The sequence below is a fragment of the Micropterus dolomieu genome, linkage group LG01 (assembly GCF_021292245.1).
Source record: "Micropterus dolomieu isolate WLL.071019.BEF.003 ecotype Adirondacks linkage group LG01, ASM2129224v1, whole genome shotgun sequence".
NCBI lineage: Eukaryota > Metazoa > Chordata > Actinopteri > Centrarchiformes > Centrarchidae > Micropterus > Micropterus dolomieu.
This window is the reverse complement of record NC_060150.1, coordinates 31000886-31024966: the sequence shown is the minus strand read 5'-3', so window position 1 is coordinate 31024966 and position 24081 is coordinate 31000886. Positions and strand designations below refer to the sequence as shown.

Sequence of the window (24081 nt, the reverse complement as noted above, 5' to 3'; positions counted from 1 at the left end):
GTGTGTGTACAGGTGAAGATGGCCTTTGCAAAATGTACATCCCATGATGCAGTGTCTCAAAAATGTTTGAAGTGGTGCACCACAAACAATTAATCTTGAGCCTGTGATTGTACATAACCCAGTGATGCAGATTTCCCATGACAAGTTCACTTCAAAAGACTGGAATCCTGCCCCACCCAGAGCCACTTTGGTTAGATGATAGGTAGGCAGATGCTTGGTTTTAACATGGGAGGACACTGGAGCACAGGGCACACAGAGAGGGAATGGGAGGGGTAGGGGTTATTCTTTAGTTTAATGTTTATGCAATTTTCAGACAATCATGAAAAACACTTTTGCCAACTATCACAATGCCAAAAAAAGTCAGGTCAGGTGGTATAAAGACAGCATTTTTCATTTACACTGTAGAGATAAACACAGCATTCCTAACCTGTGACTGGGTGAATTTTTATATTTACGAGTGAAATGTGTATAAAAAAAGGAAACACTTGTGTGAATGTATGCAATACATACTGCTATCTGTCATCAAAAGATAACAAAAGGAAGCAATGAAGCCGGTTCAGTGAGATCACTGATTATCTGATGTTTGATTAAAATTGTGTTTATCACGAGAGCTGTGAATAATCCTTTATCTAACACTGGCCTTTCAGCTGACATCTAATCTTTGCATTTCTTTGTGCGCCTTCATCACTGATGGAATCAGGGATCACTGTGCAAGTTCTCCGTGACAGACAGGCTGGAATGGAGCATGTCTGGATTATGTTTATTCAATTTAACTGAGCATTTATCCTCCCAGGTATTATTGCCAGCGTGTGCTCTGTGTGGAAGCTAAGGAAGCAGAGTGATCATGAGAGAGAGAGAGGGAGAAGGAGGACAGGAGCAAAGTTTCCAGTTCATGAGCTGAAATGAGAGTGCACAGAGAGGGAAACATGCAGCCAGCCTGCACATGTCAAGGTCAGAAGACACATTCTTCCAAGAAATGAAGGGAGATGTAGAGACAGATAGAGATCTCGTGTACAAGGATCTGACGGGCTTTACAAGAAAGGACATAAAAGATCTGAGTCACAAAAAAAACACCAACCAATCAATTAATGCCTTTTATCATCCTTTTATCAACGTATAAACTAAATATGTACTGATATTCCTTCACATATATACTGAATTTGTTGACTGAAACTGTCCATAACGTTCATTTCGTGTGATGCTGCTTTTTCTCCATGGTCTCTCTTGCAAAGAGATTTTTATAAACTCAAGAGAACCCACCTAGTTTAAAAAAAAAAAGACTAAAAAAAAACATGAAGTTGTCAATTTTACACAGGGTGATGTCATGTGAACAGAATACCTGTGGGTGTGTGCCATCTTTTCACTGAATCATTTGGCGCTGTGCTTTATTTCTTAATTCTCATTGCCATGAAACACTTCAGAAAGAATATCAACCCAGAAGCGATATTTTCTGCAAGCAAAAACTAGTTCAAAGACATTTTTTTCCTCACTCCCCCCCAATCCTCAACTTACTGTCCTGGCTTCTAGTCAATTTCCAATTTGCAATGACTTTTACAAGATTTTTTATTTTTTTAACTGACTTTACTGCAACACTGAAGCCCCCGGGCCAGTGGGTCATATAATTATTATGTGTAGGAAATGATAAGCATGTTTTAAAAGTAAAAAATTAGGTTTAATTGTGGTGTATGGTTGCAATGTGAGCATGAAATCACAAAAGCCAAACTTATGAGACTTTTGCATTATTTAAACAATTTGGCTGATTTATGTTTGGTATGATTTTTTAGAATATGACTGGCTTCACTTCTGGACCATTTTCTTCTTTATCTTTTTATTATTCTAGAACAAGTGAAAATGAAAAGCACATTCTCAACAAATTTGTTATTTCATTGGCTAGGCGTTATTTCTAGTGATAACGTAAAGTTATAAGGAGAAAAGGCCAGCTCCTTGACCCAGCTGGCACACATGGAAACTCCCATGTGCTTAATGGATCACCGTATAGTCCTTGTGACACATGAAGATAACCTCAGACTTGCATGAGCCGCTGACAAAGCTCCAGGTTTCACCTCACACCCTGTAGTCCCCAACTTGTACATCAGCGCCAATCAGAAAACAAGGCCAAAGACAGGGGAAAAAAACGAATGTGCGAGGTTGTCCTTGGAGTAACCAAAACAACTGCGAGTCCAATTTCCTCCTTTGTCACTTTTTGTAGCTTTACACTCAACTGGAGAGTGAGCTGAGAAAAGAACGTGTTGTCGGCCTGACTAAAACACTGGCAGGCTCTCCTGCTCGTGTGTAAAGCTGACATCTAGTTTCCTGAGTGAAGTCATTTCCTCAGTAGACGTTTTGCACAAACACAGGGCTAATATCAGAAGGGGGGTGGGGGGGCACTTGTCTTGAAGGAAAGGGCTGACGGCAAACATTCACCTTTAAATTTAATTTTGCCCTTTCATCGTCAAGCACAGATAAGAGATACAGTTCCACGGTTAACTGAGAAAATATTATGATAAATGGACTTTTATTAGTATTTTCCCCCATTATTCATGACAATAACAATACAATATTCTCTGATGGTAATGGTGTATGTGTGTGGCTGCATCACTGACAAAAGCAAGGGTACTTATTATGGAAACAGTGCAGTGATGAATGTGTTAGAGCAACTCAAACTTAATCTAAACTGCATTACATGTTGTTTTGAATATACCTCCCTGATATGCCTATCTTTAATGCACTATCAAGTGCAGGGAGCAGAATTGCTTTAGTCTCAAAATTCAGAGCGGCAGAGCGAGAGAGAGAGGCTTTAAAATACTGTCTGTGAGAAATGCAAAATTTATGAATACCCCCCTCACATCTCAGCTTGATTTATGTGAAATAATAATACACTATTTAATGCTTAAACATAGCTAGGAGCGATCCCTGGCTATCAAGATGTACAATGGAGTAATGGGGCTGGAAGACAAATCACCTTGTGGACTTGTGATGCTTATTTAAAGGTGCTCAGGCAGATATATTAAACTATATGTAATTGTACACTAACTCTGTGCTGTAGGCAGAGGCGGCAAACACAGGAGGAGGCCAGTCATGATGCAGATGGAGTGGTGTAATCAATTTGACTCAAGCATCAGCATCCATGGCGGAGAGGCGGCAGGAGAAGGAGGGAGGAGGCGAGGGAAGACTCTTCGATCGGCTATGTTGTCATCTCATTTAGGTTTCAGCGTCCCTTACATCCATCTATACTTTTAAAGTGTCAAAAAACTTTTAAAGGATAAAACAAAACCTAAAAAACAGAGATATTTTCTGCATGAACAAAGAGGGGGGGAAAAAATCGGGTTGAAAGGTTCATTCTCAGCTTTCAGCTCTGCTCTGTAGCCAGTGTGCGTCTTTTGTAAGTTTTAGCACAAGGTGTGTCAGTTTTAAAGAAGAGGAACAAAGCCAGTGGTCACACGGATCGTGATTTATGATTCACTGATTGCCTCATTTAATTAAAGCAAATGGTAAAGCCAAAGCAATGCCAAATTGTCCTGATCTGATGAATTGGACCCCTTTTACCACCAAGCGCAGGTAGGGTAAATAAACAGGGTAATTACAATGGTAAATGAAGCCTCTGTGAGCGAGCCCTGTGGGCTGTGGGCGGCTCACCCAGGATGTACTGAAGAAGTGAACAACGGGCGTTCCCGTAACTTTCTTTTATCATCTTCCCTCTGTCTCTAAAACACGGTCGTGCCAAGTAAAACATACTCGCATACACACAGACACCTACTGGGCGCGCACACACACTCTCACTCACATATTCAGTGACACACAAACCACAGCTCTCCTCCCGCCCCCATCCCCAGTGCGTTCATGTACAATTATAGCTACGGTGATCCACAGGTGTTGAATTCTTCTGGCAAGCCATAAAACATGATATGCATGATTTGTGCAGTCAGCCAGGTCTGTAATTTCATTCTCCTTTTCTTTCATTTTCCCTTCCTGGGCCACACGATCCATTTTCCTGCTTTATGAGAGTGCAGACACCCAAAGAGACTTTCAGGATGATTACATGCCCCGTGCCATGGGGGGTCTGAGGAGCCAACACGCCAGCCTAAGAGCCGTGTCAAACCTGGGTGAAAACATCTATTTGAATAAGGTTTTGAATATTTGAACTGCTCAGGGTGTGTTTCATTTATCCTCCTAGACATTCAAAGCTCCTCGAGTAAAACCATCAACTTCTAGACAACCTTTGTCAGGTGCTTCTAATTTATGATTTTTGATCCACTTACGTATTCAAAACAGATGCTTTTGCCCAGGTATGCAGCCTGCTGTCATATGAGCAAGCCTGATTTAAGATCAGGACACATGCCCTCGTTGTCTTGTTAGTGTCTGGCAAAATAAATCAAGCGTACCTCACATGGCTCATGTATTTAAAAGGCAATATTCATCTACACGCAGTCAGGCCTGATGTCACAGCACGTGGGTCGGTCTGTTGGCAGAGAACTGCGGTGTCCTCCAGGGGAAACTAAACAAACTCTGTCTGCCACTTTCACAGTGTTACCTAAATGTGATCAGGGTGAGAGGTAGGTCCTCGGCTGTGGAGCACACACATTTCCAGGGTTATATTTTTATACATGCACACCTACAGTACAAACGCCAAAGGAGGAAAACTATAAATTGAGTTTGTATAAAACTGAGTCATTATTATAATCTGATCCAAGATTCACATAGGCGTATTTCTAATATTACTCTAAGATTTACCATGGCTTGCCGTTATCATAAATATAATGTTAATATCTATGTAAATAACCACCTCTCAGGGATTTAATATGAGGCTATGTTAACTAGTAAATGGGTGCATAAGGATAAATGAATGTGAAAAGCTTAATAGGCCACAGAGCAGAATTTTTGCATATTGCACAATTTCGTTGTTTTCGTAAAGCTGTCAACGGAAAGAGCTCCTCCAGCTTCAATCCATAAGTAAATAACATTCACATGCATTAATCCTGGTGTGTGATTGACATTTCATATCTGTGACAATACTCCAAATAATTAAAAACAGAAATCTTGAAAGGTAATAGCTTCTCAAATCCATTAAGTAGTTAAAGGTTATGAGAAAAAACAGGATTATTGCTCACAGCAAAACTCCTAATTAAATGACACTACATAATTTGTTTCTCAATCCCTTTCTCTTCATAAGCACAGCGCAGGTTAAATGAATGGGAAATGAAACGTGTGTCATTTACCGTCACTCTGAGGAGACAACAAACAACCCCAACCCCCCCCCAAATTCTGTCTATATGTATTAGAACAAAAGCGAGTTTGGCCGATTGGATAAGCAGACACACAATTCCTGGTAAATTGTTTGTTTAATTACTTTTTCTTTCCTTTTCTTGTGAGCACACTTGCAAAGAGGGATGCTTCCCCCTCCTGGCTGCTCATAAGAAAGCCAAAGACTTCCCAGTCTCCTGTGCCTTCCCTAAGTGCCACCTATTCACTCAGTTGTTACTGCTCATGACCTGTGTGCGGACAAATCCGTTTAATCCGTTTGTGCGAGTGAGTCTGCAAGGCTAACTTTTAGTTCACTGTGATTTTTACTGATGCTTTCATGATTCCTTGTTTGACTTCTGGATCAAGAGAGACTATACTCTTTACAGCGGATTATGATTTGGGCTTTGGCTCTATACTGCTTTATAATGCATATATAATGTTTTTATACATACATATACATACATACAGGGCTGGGCAATAAAACAAAAATGATAATCATCGCAATATAATTCTGCCTCAATAACAATATAATAATTGTTGAATATATCGTCAATAAATATTTGCTTTAATTCATTTAAATCACAAACAAATCACAAAAAATAAATTCTATTAAAATATTTATGTTGTTGAAAAAAGAGGCAAGAAAAAAGATCAACTTATCATATTTGTTGAAAAAGATAGTTTTAAATGTTCTAACTCAGACTTGTGAAGTGATCCACTGTTTAGCATCAAGTGTTTGTCACATTCTGACCATAAAGATTAACCATAAGTTTAACCACATAATTAACCATCTGGTTTCTTCAGTGTCACTCAGGATTGTGATAACATTTTTGGCCATACATATTAGTATAGTATATTAACAGCACAGTTTCAAGGGGCATCCTTGTGGCCTAGTGGTTAAGACCATATAACCTCAACTTCCCTGGTTCGGTTGCATTTGGGGACCTTTAATGCACGTCGTTTCCCTCCCTCTCACCCTATGTTTCCTGTTCACAGTACAGCTTCGAATCCTTCAAGAAATAACTTCAACGAGAAGGTGCAGTTCATAAACTGTACTGTATGAAGGGTGTTATATAGTGTCACTATAAATAGCTAAGGTATTGATAAGACACACATTGATGGGTCAGGCATTATTAGCGGTCAAACTATGAGGCATAGAGCAATTGTGCAATGCCTGAAATAGTGATGGGGGGAAAGTTTGACTTTCATTCAAACAGAATTCTTCTTATCATAGGAAATATATTGGTGGGGGTTGCATAAAGACTGGCTGCAACAATTTTCATTATTCAGTAATCTGAAGAATGTTTTCAAGATTAATCAATTAAAAGTCTGGCCTATGAAATGTCAGGGGAAAAAAGTAATAAAATGCACATTGCAACTTCATAAAGTCCAAGTTCACACAGTCAAACAGCTTGTTTTGTCCAACCAATTTCCTGTTTTGAAATTAATAGGCTATTTACTGAATGTAGATTGACCCTCTCCCCTTATATAAAGCCTTCCTCCGATGGCAAATGCGTATTAAATGGAGAATCTAAGTGGTCCCACCCAACGTGCACCCCTTTGCCCTGTGATGACAGAGAACAGATGAGCTGAATTTCTAAACGTCCATAGCCACCGTGAACCAGTCTGGCTGGTCTGCCTCTGCTCTCTGGTCACTGGCAGAGAGGATGGAGGGGAAAATGAGGAAGGGGGGAGAGTGGGGGGAAGGCGTGGGACTGGGGAGGTGGGAGAAAAATGTAAGAGCAGCAAGCCTAGCAGATCAAAGAAAATAACATGGGAGAGGATATGAGTGCTTTGAGAAGTAATATAGCCGAGATAGCATCTGTTTTCCGTAGCATGCAGGAGGCTTGAGACAAGCCCTGGAAAAAGACAACGGAGAGTGAGTGCACTTTAGCCATGGCTAAGACCAAACACAAATGGGTTATTAAGAAGTCCTCAATGTAATATCTGGCTGACATTAAAGTGTCTCTTTATGAAATGATCCACTGCTGGGGCGATACTGATGCTGAAAAAATAATATGGAGGGATCATTATAAAGGGAGTGGATGTTTATATGTGCGTGGATGTGCCTCAGTAGGTTATCACTAGTGACTTGTTGGATGGCTTACTAAACCCCAAGTCCTGTTCTGCAACAAAAAGCTCCAAAACAAACACTTCACACGCCTGTTATTGATTTAAATAGGCACTGTTAGTATTTCCTTAGCCTCAACTCCACACTAACCCGAATTTAAAGGATTTTTAATGAAGAGGGAACAAAGGTGATGACTAAAACCTTTTTTATTATGTGCTTCATCGAGTGTTCAGCGTATGTTTCTCAAATGTATTGCCTTGGTTGAACATGAAAAATTGTAATCAGTAGATTTTTGTAGGGAAAATAAAAGTTTCATCCTGGTATCCTTTATTTTGCTTTCATAAAAATAGCTATTGTGGTTTAAGGAGGACCTAAATTCAACAAATGTTAAAATCTGAGACACAAACTCTGTGCAGGACACTCACCCAGTTGTCTATTTTCATTTCTTTGGTCCATAGAGTATATCAAAACCATTCATAGGTCGTGCTCCCATATGAGCCTCCTGAAGATTGAATAATGTCCTTCCTGATCCGCGCTGCAAGAGGCCATATTGGATCCAGATTTCACTGGTTCAAAAGTCATTTCATTCCCCTTCATTTCTCCCTCTCCCCCTCTCCCTCTCTCTGCTTTATTCTTCTCCGACTCTCTCAAGCCTCCTCTCTGCCTGCTTTATTTATTGCAGGTCCAGTGGTGTGGTACAAGGCCATTACCCGCGCATATGTACCTTTTTGAATAATCAATAAATAATTATTTTATTATTTAATAGGATCGTATGGGAAAAGGAAATGGGTTTTTATTACATAAATCCATCATGCGTGATGAATGGGTACACTTGTAAAGTTGGACGGGGGAGAAGGGAAAGTGGTCGGACAGGCCTGCGCCTGCGCTCAACTGCAGTGCCATACTGAGCACTTTCTCCACGCTAGGTTGTAAATATGACATTTTTGTCTCTTTGGGACTGTCAATTGGAGTGCAAGGGGAATGGGGGAAGGGAGATTGTAAATTCAGAGAGATTAATTAACCTTTTACATTTGCGATTCAGCCCTGCATCTGTTTCTGTTTATTGTGACCCCTATGAGCAGGGGGGTGAGAGACCTGGCCGCAGACGTCTCATTCCAAATGAGTTATTAACAGAATTTTTTGAATAGATGGAAAAATTGTAGCCTGGCCATTTAGTGTCATAAAGGCCGGGTTGGCGAGGCGGCAGGGGCCTCCCAGGGACAGGAGGCAATACCATTACAATCAAATCTGAGATGGAAGAGGGATTGAGCTGTCCATTCTGAATTTTTATATTGTCAGAGGGCCGGGGAGGAAATAATGCCATCCTGGAGTGTATTAACCTCTGGCTGGGGAAAGAGGACAGGGAGTGGGAGAGAGAGAGGAAGAAGGCAGAGGGAGGGATTTGAGATTGGACAGCAGGGAGAAAAGAGGAGAGGAATGAAGGGGCAATGGTTTCATGCCTTATATGCTGGGGAAGCCAAAGAGGGAGAGACAGGGATATGAGATGGCCGAGAGACAGAGCCAGAACAGAAGAGGGGAGAGCAGGGGATAATGTAATAAGAATTTAGAGAGAACTGAAAGAAATGTAGGGGGAGGAAAGCATATATGGACATGACTTCAAGGGGTAGGAGGAGGACAGTTTATGGGAAAGAGAGAGGAAAAGAAGGAAGAAGAGAGGGTTGCCCCGGTAGCTCAAGTATCATGTATCAAGGCTAAGCCCGGTTTCAATTCCAGCCTGGGCCCTTGGCTGCATGTCATCCCCTCTCACTCTCTCCAGTCTTTTCTGTCCATCTCTCCAGCTATCCATCACTATCACAATAAAGCACACATGCCCAAAAAAATCTTTACGAAGAACAGGGAAAAGAAAAGGGAGTCTTGTACAAAAACAGGAATGACGTGCAGGGAAGAGATGACGGAGGCAGGAGGAGAAGTTGTAGGTATAAAGCTGCTCTACAGCGTATACCTAACCACAACATTAAGATGATACCTGAACATGATAATCATATTGTAGTTTTTTTTGTTCAATTTCTCTACACCTCTTCCATTTCATTATGAGCACACCATTATTTCTTTGACATTTTAAGAGGTGCAAGAAGTACCCAGACCCTTTACTGAGTACTACGTGGCAATAACACAACGTCAAAAATAACTCCTTTACAAGTAAAAGTCCGGCATTCAAAATTGTACAGTATTGTACAAGTCTCTTCAGCAAAAATTACTTAAAAGTTCAAACATAAAAGTACTCATTATGCAGCAGAATAGCCACAGTGAGTGATATTTTTTCATAGTTATACATATATACACGCACACACAGACATGGTCATTGTTATTGTATTGTTACTGATGCATGAACATGTAAGTAGCGTTTTTATGTTGTACATGGTCGAAATGGAGTTAATTTTATAACAATGCATCTATAAACTGATAATGTTTTTTTGCCAATTCTTAATCTGCAAACTACTTTAGTTGTCAAAAGTACAACATTTCACTCTCAATGTAGTGGAATACAAGTAGAAAGTAGAATAAAGTTGAAATACTCAAGTAAAGTACAAGTAACGTTATGTCATAATTATAGTCCCGTATTTGAGTAAATGTATTTACTTTCTACTACTAGAGATTGTCCTCAGGCTTCTGTTTTTGAGTCTTATTAATTTGACTGTCCTTTAAATGGTCCCTTTAAAATATTAAATGGACCAATGAAATAGTATATGATACATTGATATGCTTATTCGAGTCTTTTAAGGAAGAAAAACATGCTTGTTGAAGCATTCCGCAGTACGGAACGACGATGCTAATCCGGATAAACTAGCAAAACCTGCATGTGTTCGAGTGCACGGCAGCGGAGAGAGAGGAGGCAGCAAACTCACCGAGCAACTCAACATGGATTCTTCAACACAGGTAAAACATGCAGCCGGGGCCGAATAACTTTCACCAAAAGCATGTAGTCGTTTTCTGAACGTCCCTGTGCACTGTTCATGTCGCAGGCTAATATACTTTACATTTAAGACTGAATTGTAGCAGCCTGTTTACAGTGCTGATTCACCTGCTACAGCGCGTGGTTACGTTGACCAATAGCGTGTCAGTTCAGAGGTCGGAACGGAGCGGAAGTTGTTGGCTGCTTCTGCCGCTGGATCAAGTGCAGGCAGCTTTTAGCAGAAGCTAACACGCTTCTTCTCGTCTTTTAGCTGTCTGTCACTGGAAAATAATAAAATGAAAACGTTCAAAATGTGCGAGAGATGAAACCGGCACGTCTACTGAAATGATTCACACCGGCTTCGCCTCTAGAGAAGAGGATAAGCTAACGTAAAGAAACCCGGAAGTGTTGTTGAAGGTAACAAGCTTGCTAGTGTAGCTTGGCTTGTTTGGCTGAGAAATGGAAATTAGGGACGACATACGGCGCTGGTAGTAATCCTGTCATAGGAATGACATTAATTGTTAGGATTACCACTTGTCTTTAGATGCTTAATATATGATAGCTAATTGAATGACAGCTTTTACTTCAGTCGTTAGCCACCAGCTACTTTATGTAGCCTAGCTTACGTTAACGTTATAGTCTGTCATACTTTTTCTAAACACAGTCTACATGTAGCAAATGTTCGTATCACTTACTACAAATTTAACGTTACTGTTGTTTGAGATGTCTTGTTGAATGTGATGCAGCGGTTTGGATTATATATGTTGATGCATGTTAAACAATCCCCTACATAATACAATACAGACTGACTAACGTTACAGGTAATTAAGGGTTGTGATTAACGTTAGTGATACAAAACAGAGAAAAAGAGTCATATTTTAGAATAAAAAAACAACACAATGAATGCTTTTAGTTTCCAAACAAAGGTGAGGAATACATGACATATTCTGTAACAACTATTATGCTGCGTTAGCAGTCTGAGCATAAATGAAAGCAGGTACTCAAAAGGTCAGTGCGTACATCTCCAACGTTTCTTTGAACAGGTATTTGCTTGTATTGGTATTATACTTTTGGCAACACTGTCACTATGTATTTTTTCATTGTCAGATGATGAAAGCTTCGGTCTTATTTTCAGTCTTATCCACTTTGTTATATCAGATGAGTTACTTAATGTTACTTTACTGTATGTGAAGGTATATCTGTTTTGCTATTCCACAAGAATGATGTAATGCCTCCTTGAGCTTTGCTCTGTATTCCTACCAAAACTCAGGGCTACGCTTGGCACTTGAGCAGGAGAAACCTATGTCCTGTATGAATATTGCCCGAATCTCTCTTTGTGTTCCCACAGCTCCCAGCAGCCACAGACACAATGAGTGCCAAATATGGCCTGGTGGGCTACAACAGTTCACGGAAGCACATTTCAATCTCCATCCCATCGTCCACAGAGGTGATGTCGCCCCACATAAAGTCTGTGGAGGAGCTGAGGGTGCTGGGAATCAACCTAAGCAGCTTCAGTTCCCCCACACAGTTCTTCATCTGCGTGGCTGGAGTCTTCGTCTTTTACCTCATCTATGGATACCTACAGGTAACACGGGAGGAAAGACACAGTCTGAGAGCACACACACACACGTGGTAAAATATCTTAATATCTATAAATATAAATATCTAATCAGTTGAAGCTTGTTACAGTGAAAGGATAGCGCTGGTGTGAAGCATCTGCAACTCTGTTTGCATGTACAGATACAAAAGGCTGGCAACTTTAGTCTTTTGAAAGTTTGTTTACATATTCTGTTTTATTAAATGAGCTGTGTTCCTATCTGTCTAGTTAGAAAAAGAATCTGGTACTTGTGGCTTGAAATACCAGTGGCCTGTACTACGGAGGGAGTTCAACCTACTCAGAGATAACTCAGGGTTATCAAGCAAACTCAAGGTTGACAAACTCTCACTGCCTACACTTGAGTTAAACGGTATTATTCCGGTGAATAAGATTTTGGGTAGTTGAGTCGGTGTTAACCCAGTGTTAACTTAATTGGAGTTGCGCACGTTCGCATAAAAGGGACGTGTTCAGAGATTTTTCGCAATGACGCAAGCTCCGTATTGTCCCCAGAAAAATGCACATTGATTGTGTCAGGTTATGAGGAGTCTAAAGACACGTCAACAGCCAAATCTAACACCATGGCGGCTGACAAAGCTCATTGGCATCGCATTGAGTAAATTTGTAATTATCTTCAGTGTTCTTATTGTAGGCTAATTCTTTATCATGTATATATGGACTCTTCTTTTATATATCATGATACCTATATCATAATATCATTAAGATGTAAAGGTACAGCAGATTATATCCATTGTAATAAAAGAATTGGAGCCAGGGGAAAGAATTTCCAAGGTTAATGTGGTAGTTTTATGAGAAACTAATTATCACAAATCTACAAGTTAAAATCTTGAATAGGCTATATTCTATGACATTGTATTCATACATTTATTAGTGTTATTTTTATTATTTTTTTTATTTTTCAAGGAACCACATCACTTCACTTTGCAAGGCTGCAACATTACACACACTCGTCTGCCGTGTATTATGCATGCAGTGGAAAATTATATTAGACTTCACAATCGGATTTAGCAGTGAGTTTAGCCCACAACACTATATTATCATGAACCTTAGAGACTTTGCCGTGAATTGGGTGTAGGCTATTCGAAACACCAGAGTGATTTGGATTTTTTGTGACTTTAATTTCAGGGAATTTGCGATTTTTGTTCTTGTAAATTTGCTACTTCCATCTTGGATTTTTTTCTCAGGTTATTAACCCTCACCCTGGCTCCGTATTTTTTGGACACGTGAAATAGTCTATCTAAAAAAGTGAAAATAGTTAGGATAATTCCATTATAGCCTACAAATGGGCTACACCTCAGAAACTGGCCCGTTATTTAATTAATATCTCCTGCCAAATGCTGTTGTGTTCTAAATAACGTCATTTCAGCTGCAACCGCAGTGGAACAAATCAGGATGAAATCTAAAAATATTTTATCAAATGGTGTGTAGCCTACTTCTTATCATTAACACTGAGTACAGATGTGGTGTGTAGTCCACTATAGGGTAACTTCGAGTTAACCACGAACAGAACCTGCTCGGAGAAGTTTTGAGATGCAGCGTAAATTGCCATGGCAACAGACCTCGGCTAACACCTATCCACCTTTCATAGTAATCAGGAAGTTACACCCGACATCACAATTTTACTCCTGAAGTTTCCTGGATAAGCCAGTTACCTCGCTTCGTAGTACAGGCCACAGATGACATATAATCAAAGTTTGTATTTCACAGCAAGGGCCTCGGAAGATTATCATTACATGCTTTGTGATTCTCTATTTGTCCCTTCGTCCAGGAGTTGATATTTTCAGTGGAAGGATTCAAGCCTTTTGGTTGGTACCTCACACTGGTCCAGTTCGGCTTCTACTCCATTTTTGGACTAGTGGAGCTTCAGCTCACACAGGACAAACGCAGAAGGTAAATAAACTCCTGCTCCCAGATGACTTTACGCTTTTTTAATTTATTCAGGTTTATCACTGTGACTTATTTGTAATAGTTTTTTTGTGATACTATAATTCACATTTGATAACAGTATTCTTTTAAGATGTATAACCCATCTTTAGCAGATGTTTTTGGAAGAATTGGTGATGACCAGTTTTTGTTAAATCTTCTGGTGTTTCACATGGAAATCCATTTATCAACTACTTTATATTTCCCCGTCTTCCAGGATACCAGGGAAGACCTATATGATTATAGCATTTCTAACAGTGGGCACTATGGGCCTCTCCAATACCTCTCTGGGCTACCTGAACTACCCTACACAGGTCATCTTCAAGTGCTGTAAACTCATCCCAGTCATGATTGGGGGAGTGTTTATACAAGGTAAGCTTATTCTACTGTATATGTATTTACACACAGACCTCACAAGTGTAACTAGGTATTTACTTGGGCTGGTGGTTTGTGCTGCTCAAGAGCTGTGAATAAAACAGCTTTTTCTTTAATCCATCTTTCTCTTTATGAAATCATTTTGTTCTCCCATGACGCCTTAATTCTGGGATGTGGGTTCAATGCAATTCATTGTTTGTCCCAAGTGGGACAATTTGTGCTACAGCAAGCTTTTAAAACACAGACAAAGTATCAAAAACATACAATATATACAGACACAACAAAATGTAAGAAACATACATTGAACATGTCCACTGTAGCCGCACAGGGCTTATAGTTAGGCACACTGACCCTAGTTCACTGACCATTCAATGTAATATACATCCATCACCATTAACAGCACCTCGCACCAGCACATTATGCAGTATACATCAACATTAGCCAATAAACATTACATTACAGATAAAATATACTGCACCGCAATATTAAAATATTAAAAACATTCAAATATTAAACACATTTAAACATAATTGCCAGAGTGACTATTGCTATCGTTATCATCTCTTGCTATTAGCATTCAGGGCTTGAATGGAGACAGTGATGCCTGTTTTGTGGCAATAGGGGCCACACATTTTTTATTCAAAAGATAAAGGAAAATAAAGGTTGCATCGTTTCTTAATAATAAAAAAAACATCTTTTGCTTATTGATCTTAAAATCAGTCAGGAGAGGTAGATTTAGGAAAAGGTACATTTTACAACTTATTTCAGTCATGTTTCCTTTGAAGTGATGACCACCTTTGAACATGCAATATCTGCTTTTTGTCTGTATCTGTGTTTTCGGTTGTCAGTGCCCAGTCGGCTCCACGCTCTTGGTTCTGTCTGTCCTTTCATCCTCACACTGGCCTTCTCAAGGTTCTGTGTCCTCAACCTCAGACAGGTTTTGTGTGGTTTTAGCCTTCCTGTGTCTCCCCCCCCCCCTCCCCCCTCACTGGATGGGTAGATGTGAGGACCACGGTCCCTCAAGGGGTCGAGTGGAAAACAGAATTTGTTCACTTAGAATGCAAAGAGGAAAGAAAGTGGGAGAGAGTCATGGATGGATGGATGGATGGATGGATGAAGGGAGGGGTGTGGGGTTGCATCTGATGTGAGGCCCTTCAAAGGCGAGTCGGGGGAATCAAAGCCAACCACGGCCGACCTGATGCTGCGTCCCCTTGTCAACCTGAAGGCATCTATCCGTCAGCCTGTTTTTAGAAGACTCCTTCATCCCGTTGTCCCCCCTCCCCCCCCCTGTTTTTTTTTTTCACACAGCCTTTTTTTTTTGGTGCATTGTTACGTGCACAACCTCAGAAACTTTAAATTGTCAAGAATACCCATTGTAAAAACTTTTACTTACATTTTTACCTGAGTCCAATGTCAACTTCTTTTATTTAAAAAGAGATGAGTCATCTTTTGAAGATTTCTTTGCTAGCTGTGCTTGAGGGGGAGTACTCTCGCTGCGCAATGTCTCAGTTTGGTTTCTCTGTGTTTGTGATGTTGTGAAAAGGTTTTGGAAGTTTTACCAGTTGCATACATTTCAGTTTAGTTTTGATGCCGGTATAATCTCTAAAACTTAGTCCTTGTTTTCCTCTGTGAAGTCAGTCAAAATGTGATTTAGGAGATTTTAGGAGTTTCTGATTAGATTTCAGAATTGCAGAGAGACATTCAAAATGATTCAGTGTTGTGTGTTTGTGTTCCAGGTAAACGCTATAATCTGGCTGATGTGTCTGCTGCTCTCTGCATGAGTCTGGGACTCATCTGGTTTACGCTAGCCGACAGCAAAGTGGCCCCCAACTTCAACGTCACAGGTAATTTCTTCTACATCCAACAGCCGGCTCCAGCGGCTTTACAGAAGTGCTCTAATACTACCACATCTTCATGCTATACTCTCATGGTCAGTCTGTCTTTACTAAAAGGTGCGTGCAGCATTGCATATGAAGTGTGCAGGTGTGTTTTGCTAAGGGCGAACTCACTAGCTTATTGCTGTAAAGCGTCAGCTAAAATGTGTTCAGATATCCATGTTTTTAGTTTTGTGTGTTTATGTGTGTGTTGCGTACAGGTGTTCTCCTCATCTCCCTGGCACTGTGTGCAGACGCCGTCATTGGAAACGTGCAGGAGAAAGCAATGAAACTCCATAATGGCTCCAACTCTGAAATGGTACCCTGTTTATCTTTCCGAACAAACTATATACTGTAAGCACATAATAAAGTATTTGAGTCTACTGGCAACTAGATCAGTTGACACAATATTGGGGGCGGTGCGAAATATATTGCTCTACTTGACTGTTACATCAGAAGAGCACTGCTATGTCCCACGTTTGGGCTGTGAGAATAGTTATTATTCTGTGTGTGATGTCACTGACTGGTCACATTGGGGCTTGTGTTGACAGGTGCTGTACTCGTACTCCATCGGTTTTGTCTACATACTGACAGGCCTGCTCTGTGTGGGTGGGCTGGGTCCAGCAGTGGCATTTTGCTCAGAGGTGAGTATACTAGACACCCCTGCCACTTTATGTGGCTTCCCACTGACTGATATTATCGCAGAGGTCATTTACTGCATGTATGTATGTTCAGCTTTAGGTTGCAAACATGTTGCCAAAGTCGTGCTCCTCAAGCAGGAACCTCCAGGCCTGAAAAGTGAGGCCAATGTCAGTGCCTTAAACCTGCCCGGTTGCAAAAAGAAGTCCGATTGCATTTAGGCCCCATCCACACTACTCCATTTTAGTTTACAAATTAAAGCTACGTATGCACATCTATTGGCCATTCAGGTACACTGGGCATGTGTGTGCCGGTGTAAACATGAAGCAGGTGGTCTATCCCATAGTTACAGAAGATTTGGCAAAAGAATAAAGAAATGCAGACGAAGAATCAGACCAGATTTTTTTTTTGCATGCACCAATAACAAGCTGGGACTGTTAATGAATGTAACACAGGACTGTGGTGGCGGAAAACAGACTGGGAGTCGTTGCAAAGTAAACGGCGACATGTAGTAGCCTACAAATGTAGGCAGATAGCCCTAAGTGTTATTTGCACGGTACAGAATATTTTCATAAAAATACCGACTCAAAAACTCTCAGTAGCATTGTGTGTCTGCTTTGCATGACTTATAAGACCCAATCAGAGAGCAAAGCGTTATTGTTTCTAAAGTCCTCCGTTTTTGCCCGTCTTCACTAAAACACTCTCCAGAGTTTTGAAACGCAAAATGGGGTCAGCAGCGTTTCAAAACTTCTCCATTTTAGGCCTTCGTTTTGGCCGTTTTAGTCTGGACCGGAGGTGCAAACGTAGCAAAAGGTCTCCATTTTAATTAGAAAACGCAGTAGTGTGGATGGGGCCTTAGTCTACTTCTCAGCATATTTATTACCTCAGTAAATACTTTCCTAATGACTTTATGGTCTCAATCATTAGTTTAAAGTCTTCTCGAATACAATATGATGTTTATTTTGTAAATTATGGTCCGATTTAGAGGAAAATAGACAATGAAGCAAGGGATGCTTGCGTGGCTACCTTGTGATTTATAACTTGCTACCATGGCGACCTGTCAATCAGGCTAGAGGCTACTCATATCCACTGCACTGTGCACATTTAACTAGCGCTGCTGAAAAAACTTATTAGGAGTCGGCTGTTAATTTTCAGGTACGTAAGTTTTGTTTTAAGCTTGTTTTTGGCTAGCTAAAATTAGCATCCCAGTTATGATCACAGTTAACATGAATTACGGATGCACCTAGCTAACCAAGCTAGCTAGCTGTATGGTCTCGTCCAAATTAAGTCACGTCCGGTGTCTTTTGGTTTGTGTAAAAAAAATAAAAATAAATTGTAATGACTTTTTATCCTCTCCTCCCTACCAGCATCCAGTGAAGACATATGGTTATGCGTTCTTCTTCTCTCTTACGGGTTATTTTGGAATCTCCTTTGTGCTGGCCTTGATCAAGCTCTTTGGTGCCCTGGTTGCAGTGACAGGTCAGAGCAGCAGTTTGTCAAGTCCTCTCCTCGTTCTGAGATAAGCTGACTAGAAACAGATTTATAATTTCTGTTTAGATGGAATATTGTCATACTTCACAATATTTTTTAAACCTAATTACAATTATAAACAATTAACAGTATATTGCCCAGCTGTAGACAATCAATGTCTGTTTGAACATATAAGACAGTCACATGTGTTTTTATTTTTATTTTGTATTAACTTTTATTTTTTATTAAGTAAAACCATAAATGTGTTTTACTGCTTTGCAGTGACCACCGGGAGAAAGGCCATGACGATCGTTCTTTCCTTCATGTTTTTCGCAAAGCCTTTCACTTTTCAGTAAGTACTGTGACCTTCTGACTTTGATCAGTTTTCTTCTAGTTTAAAGTAAGTCTACACTGACCTCTCCTTTGACCAATAAAACTTGATTTGGCTCCCCTGCCCCCGGTTTTCATGTCCTCAGTCCATTTTCAGACCTTGACTGCTCCTCTGCTTTTTCTCCTTGTCCTTCACTCTCGCTCACCCTCCAACTCCTCTGTGCTGTCAAAAGGGTCTCGTTTCCTGCTCTGCTTCTCCATCTTGACTTTCGACATGCACACACACACACACACAAAATACAAAAAACTTTTTGTGTATCTTCATGGCCAGCTTCATTCACCCTCTGGCTGGTGTGTGCCCTCCACCATCGCTGGACTCACAGTCCCTTTCATGACTGCAATTTAAACTTTTTAAACCAAAGTATTTTAATTATCAGTATATGTACAATATTTTCAGTAAACAGCTAGTTTGACCAAACTCCAAATAACAAGTATGTTATAGATGCCTACTGGATGAATGGATTCCTCCACAAGATATTCCCTCGTTTGGCATTTTGAACGCAATCTAACACATCCGTCCAAAATCTTCCATAGCCTCAATGAAAGCATGTGAAATAGTTCTCAGGAGTGTTTAATGCATTACATGCGTACTCGTGTGTGTGTGTGTGTGTGTGTGTGTGTGTGTGTGTGTGTGTGTGTGTGTGCGCACACGCACGCTAGAACCAAAAAAACAGACCCACATCTTGTAAGTAGGAAATCTAATAGAGAACTTGTTTGTCCATGACCATCTTGTTGAACTTCTCTCTACTTCACACTGTATCATATTAATACATTAGCATTAATTGCACTTGGTGGTCCACTTCATTTCTGCCATCACCTAAAGATATCCAACCTTTCTGTCTCCCCCTTCTCAGGTACATCTGGGGCGGCCTTCTGGTGCTCTTCGGCATCTTCTTGAATGTTTACAGTAAAAACCGAGAGAAAATGAAACTTCCCACCGTCAAGGACCTCAAGAGCTGGCTGCTGACAGGAAAGAAAGTCCGATTTCTGTCACAAAACGTATAGGAGGCACCCAGAGGCATAGCAGAAGTCCTGCGCTGGCAGACTATACGTCTGTTCGGTTGGCCCACCTGTCTCAGGCGATATGCTGAAGCACGTGCCCGAGCTATAAGCCTCATCCCCACAACATTGAGCCAAGGATGGGTATACGGAGTCTGACCACCAATCAGCCTCAAAGTCAGCTCACACGCGATTAAGCTACGATGGGTGTTGAGCCGCTGTGTCACGTGTCAATCTACCACTACGCCATTGGTGTAGAACTTAGTCAACTCTCAAACTCTCTGCAGCAAACTGAAGGAACTCTGTCTTTTACAAAGGGATCAGTGCTAGCAGGTTCTTCAAAAAGCAATGATTCAGAGCCCCCACAGAAACACAGAGGAGGACAACCCTTAGGACTTTTAAGACTCTCTAAAGGGAAGCCAGCGCCTTAGCTAACCAAATTGCAGAGTTTTGCACTGGAAATGACTTGCACACTTAAACCCTCGAGTCGTTGGGGGGGAGAAAACTGAAACGTTGGAAGAAAAGAGCACAGAGCAACATGTTAACCTGCCCTGTCTGAAATGAATGTTTGTCCCCCACCTTAATCGAGGGGGGAAAAAAAACAACATATTGATTAAAAAGGCATATTTGCCCCCGCATGTGCCAGAAAGGCATAACAAAATGTTGTTTTACCTAATCATTGTCTTGATAAAAGCTTTTCTCATAGTTTATTGGTAATTTATATCTGACTGTGCCCTAAAATGTGGGGTCTGTGTGATCAGAAGGTGGGGGGAAAAAATGGAGACATTTTTTTCTTGTGTACATCAAAATTGTGATAAACTGCCATAATTTGCTAACCATGTTTGGGTGAAAGGGTACCATTCTTTTTACATTAAAACAAACAGAGACGTTCCTCTTCTTCAAGGTGTGTGTGTGTGTGTGTGTGTATGTGTGTGTGTGTGTTCGTTCGTGTTCCCTCCCCTTGCACCGCTTGAGAGAAGAGTTGAAATGTTGCCAAACTGTGTGTGTGTTTATCCATCCAGTGGCCTTAGGCATGTTTGATTACGAGTCCTGAAAAAAAGATACCACTGCTACACAGAAAATAAACAGCACTCTTCACTGTGCCTAGGCTGTCCTATTCACTTGGATGTATCTGTGTGTGTCATTCACCTGGTTCTTCATCAATACACTTCCTCTGTTGAACCATTCCAAGATGTTGTGTTTGAGATGTACAAGTTTTGGTTTTTTTTTTCTCTACTGGTAATTTTTTTGTCCTCAATGACAATAGTGTTCCTACCAAGAACACATAATTAAGTAACTGTAGTAGGTGATTGCATGGTAAATTTTGGATTGTTGTTTATATTTGGGCTGCATTGCATACACCACCTTCACTGAATCCACTGAAGCACTGAATTTTGTATAAATATCACTGCATCTGGTTTCAATGGGGTAAATGTGATCAGTGCATAAAATGTCATTGCCTGAGAGTTCTGTGCTTTTCCAGTCCCGTTCAGGTTGCAGCATATAGTTAAACCTGTTTAACAGCAGAGCTCTTATGGGACATTTGCTTTTATGTATTTTCATTTGATCCATACACCTTGATTATAGTAGTAAATATACAACTTTTTAAAAGTTTCTAATTTTGGTCTTATAATTTAAGACACATACACAGTCAATACCATTGGAACACTTTTATTATGAGTTTAAATATCCACACAATATAAATCAATTCTTGTCTTGAGATAAATGACTTGAAAGCTGCCGGGTTGCCAAGTGATTAGAGATTCTCTGGTGCAGGAAACCAGTGCGGATGATCTGCTGACCTCTTATTGGAGATATACAGGCAAGAAGAGGATTTCCTTACAGGTGTCAAAAATGTTTTATATCAAATCCATTCACATGTCCAGTACTGAAAATCTGATACAGTTTTTTAAAAATTGATTGCAAACAACAAAATCCAGTCATGAAAATATTTAGGCTAGGAATAAATTGGAAATGTTCAAGTCATTTGTCCTTGATGATGGCTTCACTGCCATAGCAAGGTGTGAAATGACAGAGACTTGCCAGCTCGGCAGGAGGCAGCTGAGTGTGGCTCTCCCTGTGATCCTAATCGAGGCCCAGATATTACAGTCTCACTTCCAGGCGGGACACCTAACGCTGGGCCAATTAGTAATTTGGTATTTCATAAAATTTGGCAGCTTGTGTCTGATGACAAACTGACAAAGATCCTCTCTCCTCCAGGGAAACCTTGGCAGTACAGCAGGGTACACACAGACACACACACACACTGAGAGCTGCTGAGTGTTTCTTCCTAAGCAAAGTGGTGTTGTTGAACATATTGGGAGCACGTAACTCGATTGAAAACAGAAAATGACTTTGGATGCATTCTTGTTTGGCAGCAGATTCAGGTTTCACACAAGCACAAAATGGAAAAATTCTTCCTTCAAGAGGCCTTTTTTATGACATACTGCGCCTTGCTAAACTACTTTTTATATGATTGATGAGCAGTGAAACAGTCCATTAGAGGTGGAGAGGTCATGTTGCAGTGTTAAAACATTGGATTGCCATTATATACACCTTTGACATGCTGCGTACAGTACTGCTTCATCGCTATGGGGACGGCTGTTCTCTTCCAGCTCCCTGAAAGGTCATTATGGGATGGGAAAGCCCAGTTGACCCAAGGCAAAGTACATCATTTGTCTTTTAGCACCAGGAGAACACACCTAACAAAGCAGGCTGACCCCTGTTAGAACGCTGAGGATTTAGATCATTTTTCAAAGCCACATAGGAATTTGCCATCCACTGAAGTCAGCTGTTTTTTATTGGTTTAGACAAACATTTATCTTTTCTTTTTTTTGAATCATTAGTGACTTCAGGTGTTGTGTCTTTAGTGAGGCTATGAAATGATGAAACGTGAATGTATGGAATTGTTTCCTTGTATGACCTGTTTCATCAATAAATTCATATATTGAATAAATTCAGATAGGCTTCCATCTGTGGTAGTACTCTTGTGTCCTTACTTTACTTTTACCTTTATCTCTCTATTTCTTTCTGCTTCCTCATTGTTCAACCCCCGACTTTCCATCACACACGCCTTGTAACGTAGGCCATCCACCCTCTGCTCTCACATGGCTGCAGCCCGTCCTAATAAATAATGGGAGGTGTCCGGAGCTCATCATCCCAGCAAATAGGCTGCAATATAATATGCGGTCCACTTCAGATAGGTTGCTACATAATATGTGGTCTGACCTCGGATAGCCACAGCACGGAGGGCTGGCAGCCCATTCATTATGGCTGCAATCGGTTCAGTGGGGGCAGCAAGGTGGCTAGGTGAGGGATACGCTGCCGCTCTCGCAGAGACACGTACAAACTCACCTGCTCTCTCACACACACAATCCTTGTTGTCCTTGGCTAAATAGGAGGTACACAAACAAATATAGAGACCATAGATTTATGAACCCCAAACTTGAATGTAGCGACTTGTATGATTATTTAGTTGTCAGTATTTAAATGAGACAAGATTCACATCTTGTATTTTTTTGAATGTTGAACATTTTAAATCGGTCTTCATGTGTATAAGAAATTTTTGGACATTTTGGGAAATACGCTTACAGTATATTCTTACTAAGATCGATACCACTCCTGTGTGTAGGATACATATAACCCGTCCTCACCAGAAAAGATGCCTTATTGGTCGTCTGTGAAAGCAGCTTCTTACAACCCATATTTACGTTTATTGTTAGATGGTGACCTCTAGTGGTTGTCATAATTCTGAAGGAAGGCGTATAAAGTGCGAGAAAGAGGTTGGGGTGGGTGGCTTGGTCAAACAACACTTCACACAGGAGACGCCACATGAACAGATCGGACATTAAGCAAGTCCTCTTACATGACTGTGAACTAGACTGAACCCAAACATGTTCAACATGGATACCCCTTAAAGTTACAGTGGCTCATAATACCCAAAGAGGACAATGATTTAGCAAAATGATCTGCAGAGAATGAAGTGCTGAGGAGGACATTATTTCGCTATATTATTAGCAACATTAGAGGACTGTAGGCCTACTGGGATTGGGGTCCCGCAGCACCCAACGCAAATCTTGCAGGAGTGGTTGGTTTAAATTTTGCTGTGGGCAGGAGTGAAACCAAAACTTTGACTTATTTAAAGGTTCCTTAACGTTGCGTACTTGACTTACGTCACTTACATCATGTGATTTGTGTAACATAAGTATTTAAACAACTTTTCCTTAACTTAACCAAGTACTTCTGTTGCTTTCGGCTAGCTTAATTTCGCATGAAGACTGGAAACCAGGGACACAGCTTCGGTACAAAGGTTAAAAAAAAAATCCAGAACGTTAAGATAACAAATTAACATGTTATGTCTCCGAAGTAAAATTGAAGTTGTGATTTTACAGGGAATCACTATTTCTTGTCAACTAGTCCTGCACAGTAATTAGCTAGGCTGTTTCCCGCTACCTTTGAGTCTTTATGATAAGTAGTTTTACAGGGGGTTATGTTACTATTGTTACCAGGCAACCATGTGTTGTTTTTACACTTGGGTATATACAAATTGCGTTAATTAGTGAAGTCTAGA

The 24081-nt window shown here is 40.5% G+C and overlaps 1 protein-coding gene across 2 annotated transcripts; it reads left to right on the top strand.

Moving 5' to 3' along the window:
• Positions 1–10127: 10127 nt before the first annotated feature.
• slc35b3 (solute carrier family 35 member B3) lies at positions 10128–20698 on the top strand. 2 transcript variants are annotated; one of them, XM_046065010.1, is made up of 10 exons: positions 10128–10210; positions 11575–11811; positions 13610–13731; positions 13982–14136; positions 15876–15983; positions 16235–16332; positions 16565–16657; positions 18020–18131; positions 18405–18474; positions 19367–20698. In XM_046065010.1, exons 1-10 carry the CDS (start codon positions 10193–10195, stop codon positions 19515–19517), a joined length of 1164 nt encoding a protein of 387 aa, XP_045920966.1. In that variant the 5' UTR covers positions 10128–10192; the 3' UTR covers positions 19518–20698. The 2 variants fall into 2 exon arrangements, with proteins under 2 accessions (XP_045920966.1, XP_045920972.1); XM_046065016.1 differs by lacking the exon at positions 10128–10210 and adding an exon at positions 10395–10643.
• Positions 20699–24081: the final 3383 nt, after the last annotated feature.